The sequence below is a fragment of the Chrysochloris asiatica genome, unplaced genomic scaffold (genome assembly GCF_000296735.1).
Source record: "Chrysochloris asiatica unplaced genomic scaffold, ChrAsi1.0 scaffold00024, whole genome shotgun sequence".
Classification (NCBI taxonomy): Eukaryota; Metazoa; Chordata; class Mammalia; order Afrosoricida; family Chrysochloridae; genus Chrysochloris; species Chrysochloris asiatica.
This window is the reverse complement of record NW_006408542.1, coordinates 15,286,393-15,290,558: the sequence shown is the minus strand read 5'-3', so window position 1 is coordinate 15,290,558 and position 4,166 is coordinate 15,286,393. Positions and strand designations below refer to the sequence as shown.

The 4,166-nt window shown below is 34.5% G+C and overlaps 1 protein-coding gene across 1 annotated transcript in view; it reads left to right on the top strand.

The window, feature by feature from the left end:
- The window catches only part of LRPPRC (leucine-rich pentatricopeptide repeat containing), a 123,933-nt gene that overhangs the window by 41,553 nt on the left and 78,214 nt on the right, over positions 1-4,166 (top strand). Inside the window, exon 12 of the mRNA XM_006839466.1 lies at positions 2,683-2,801. Coding sequence (XP_006839529.1) covers positions 2,683-2,801 — 119 coding nt within the window. The remainder of the gene's footprint in view (positions 1-2,682; positions 2,802-4,166) is intronic.

Here is a 4,166-nt window from a genome sequence, read left to right as displayed (position 1 = left end):
TAGTTATGATTGATCAATCACTTTTTTCCTCCTGGTTGATAAGTGCTTTTCTCCTCCATCAGTGGTTATTAAAGTGAGTATCTTTGTTTTATCTTGCAGAATGACTGAAGGTGTAATGGAGCTTACCTGAGCAGAAGTTTTAAGCCCAGGTTTTCTAAAGCTTAAGTTTAAAATACTAGGGGTTTCAGAAAGTTCATGGAGAACGTCCAGAATCTTTTCATTCCATTTTCCTGATCTTTTTGTTGCCCCTCCATACTAGTAATACAGCTAGCTCATCTAAGTGAACTACAGGTACTCCTCTGATAAAACTAAGAGAATGAAATATATTACTGTTGCTGTTAATATTTATTTGGTATTAGATTTCACACATATTTTTCCCCGTCAGTTTTTTTTTTTTTTTTCAATTTAACAACCACCTAGAGAGGTAAATAAGGAGTTTTATTATAAATATGGCTATATTATAGACACTATTCCTATATTATTTATAATTCCTATATTATAGACACACCTTTTGGTGGCAGAACAGAGACTAAATCCCAGGTCCCCCTGGCCCCAGGAGAAAGTGTGTTAGCATTCTTGTAGTGTTGACAGTACCTGCCGGCAATTGGGAGTCTTCAAGGTTGTGGTGCAGACTGTGCTCTTGGATAAATCACTTAACTTCACCTTCTTAAAATGATGATGAGATGACTTCTAGAGGCATTCCAGCTTTGTTTACACAGAAAAGTTTATCTCCTAATAGACTGAGTTGAAAGCATTGTTGATACAGAGCTTGATAAGTAGATATAAGCTAAGTTGTAATACTGAGATTCTTTTGATTCGGCGTGTTTTAGCTCTGTTCATCTTGCCGTCTTCAGTGTTGCCCTAGGCTTAGGCCAAATAATTTCTTCCATGCCTGGTGATACTACTAATTCTTAGAACTTTGATTCAAGCTTCTAGAATTTTTGGTACCTTGTTGAACCTTCACAGAAATAATAGTTTGCTTCACTGAGTGCATCGATACACAATGCCTTACTTAATCTGTGTATGGTAGTTAGAAGAGTAAATTCTGTGGTCAGAATTAAGCAAAGCAATATGATGGTGTGGTGCTGTAGGATAAGCACTGGACTACTATCTTTAAGGTTTGGCAGTTCAAACCCACCAGCTGCTCTTCAGAAACCCTGTATAGGGGTCACTATGAGTCAGAACCCAATTGATGGTAGTTAACAACGATAAAAATATGTATGGAAGTGTCTAAAAAGCCCATTTTTCATATTGCTATTTCTGAGTATGTGTGATAAAATATATAAAGGCTTAGAAAGGTGGAATGATTTGCTCAGTTACATTGCTATTAAGTGGTAGAGCCAGGGTTGGAAGGCAGGTCTCTAATAAACAGTATCAGAACTTTACATGCCACTTCTCCAGAGCGCCTCAGTATAAACTTAACTCCTTACCTTAAACCATAGTCATGGAAACAACCATTGCTGGTCAGAAGGGGTATTGGGGACATTTGATTAGCACAAATTCATCATTAGTAGTTGCACGGTAACTATAGGTAATCTGAAACCTAAAGAGCTGTTTAAATGTAAAATACTCTCAGTACTCTGGATTTTGCTTGAGATATATGTGATTAGTCATAATCAGGATTGCCCATAGTTTATGAACTAGAGCACATTATATAACAATTTTACAGAAATGCCATTTGTTTATATTGGGCTTATCATTGGGCAAAACTAGGAACTTTTAATAATGGGAAATAATGAAGCTTAGAAGTAAATTTTAAAAAACAATTATGTCCTTTATACTTGTATTCTACCAAAACCAAAGTCACTGCTGTCAAGTCGATCTGACTCATAGCAACATTGTAGGTCAGTAGCACTGCCCCATACAATTTGCAATGCTGTGAGTCTTTACGGAGGCCAACCAACACACCTTTCTTCCACATACTAACATACAGTCTCATGTCAGATGAGATGACACGTGAGTACTCTGACAGTTTCCTAGGATTAACTAGGTCTGAGACAAAGAAATCCATTTTTACTATTTGATGTTAACCGATGTTTTAGAAAACATAAAATGGTCTTTTAAGTTATTAACAGACTTTTGGGGGGTGGGAGTAGGGAAGAAACAACTAAAAATGTTCATGTAAAATGCAGTTAGACTATAAATTAGTAGAATCATTATTGCACCTACCTGTTTTATACATTACAAAATAGGACGGTACCAAGAGTTAGTAACGATTAGAGTTTTGCTTTCGTTTGTTTGTTTCCTTTTTTTACATGAATACTTAAAAACAGTTTTTGAAACTGGTTTTGTGTTTGCCACAGCCTTCCTTCCCCCAGTGCCCCCCCCCCCGCTGCAGTATTTATTATTGTCAAGTTTTGTTGTGTAGGTCTACCATATTCTCTATAATAACAGTGATATTTATGATATCTTTTGAGTTACATGTCAAGTAATTGCTTTAAGTCTTCTGATAGTCATACTCTCTAGGGTATTTTCTTCAAGCTCATTACTGAATCAGAGGGAGGCAAAGGAAAGAGTTGATTTTTTAATTTAACATCTTATCTCCCATTTGTGTTGCTTTTGTGCCTTCTCTATTAGACAAAATACATAGTGATTCGGGAAATAATTAAACTAAAGCTTTCTGATCTTTTGTTAATTTAGCTCTTGTTTCTCATCTCTGTGCTTCCAAATTTTATCTTCTAGGTATAATTGAAGTTCTCAAAGCTATGCATGAAATAGGAGTCAGTCCTGATCAAGAGACATACATAAATTATGTGTTTCCATCCTTTGATAGTATAAATTCAGTACGTACTAGTTTACAGGTGAGTACAGTGGTTTTAAATTTCATAATTGAGAATTTCATTTCTCTCTAATGTTTAGTGGTGACCCTTCCCTCATATCCCCCAAAATATACCCCAGAACAACCCAATAGTTAATGAGCTTTATTTTCCAAAGCTTTATAAAAATATATATTAGGGTAACATCTGTGTTGATTAAACTTAAAAAGGAAAATCAGCATTTTCTGGTGTGTTGGAAAGACAATAAATATGCCAATATCAGAAAACAAAACAGTTTTCACTCCTTGATCCTACTCTACAATTGCAATGGCAGTTTTCTTTTTAGAATGTTTCTTTTTTCCAGTGTGTAATTTTATAAATGCAATTGTAGTATATTTGCTATCCTGTATTTTTTTTTGGTTTTGATAATTTTTGTTTGACTCCAAAGCTTTTATTTACCTGCCAAATACTTTTTGTCCCAACCCAACGTCTTATATATGAAGACGGTGACTTGTGTGTTGCATTGGATCAGAAAGAGTTACACTTTCCATTTCCAAAGAAAAGAACTGTACAGTTGGGAACTGCATGGCAGAGTACCAAATAATTTAATAAGAATTATTTTGTTACAAAGATCTGCTTCCTAGGTGCTTACTTGTATAATGCCTTGATTTTTCTAACATTGTTAGAGTGTTCCTTTCTTTGCTTCAAATAATTACATAATTATAATCCTCTTAAAGTTAGGGTTTATGAATGTCTTTATTACTTTTCCCTGAGGATTTAGCAGAATATTTTGAGCCTGTAATGTCCATGTTGTAGCATTTAAAAAAAATAAAAAGTGAGGAATGATTTCTACATTTTCTTAGTTCCCTAGGTGTTTTCTTTCTTTGGAAAAATATAATCCAGGACTTCAGTGTCTTCTTGGTACTGCTTTTGGTTTCTCAATGGTTACTTACCTTAAGAAGAACCAAATCTGATTTGGGAACTTATTTTAAATTTGGCTACATTCATTCTCATCTCAACTCTGTTTTATGTTCATTGCTGTAATGTCAATGTTAACTATTATTGTTTTGGAGACAACAACTCTGTTAAGTACTTAAAAGATTTCATGGTATTGATATGCTGTTATTTATAGCTACACATGGGTATACTGGATTAAAATGTTTTATATTTGTTTTTTAAAAACTTACATTGTTGTTGTTAAGTGCCATCGAGTCAATTCTGACTCATAGTGAACAGTTCAGGGTTTCTGAGGAGTGGCTGGTGAGTTTGAACCATTTTCCTTATGGTTCAAACTGACCATGTAGTCCAATGCTTATCTTACAGCGCTACTGGTTAAGTTAGTAAATAAAAGTGACTACCCAATCATCCATAGTTATTGGGAAATGGAATTGAAAGAAAGATAATGGAATT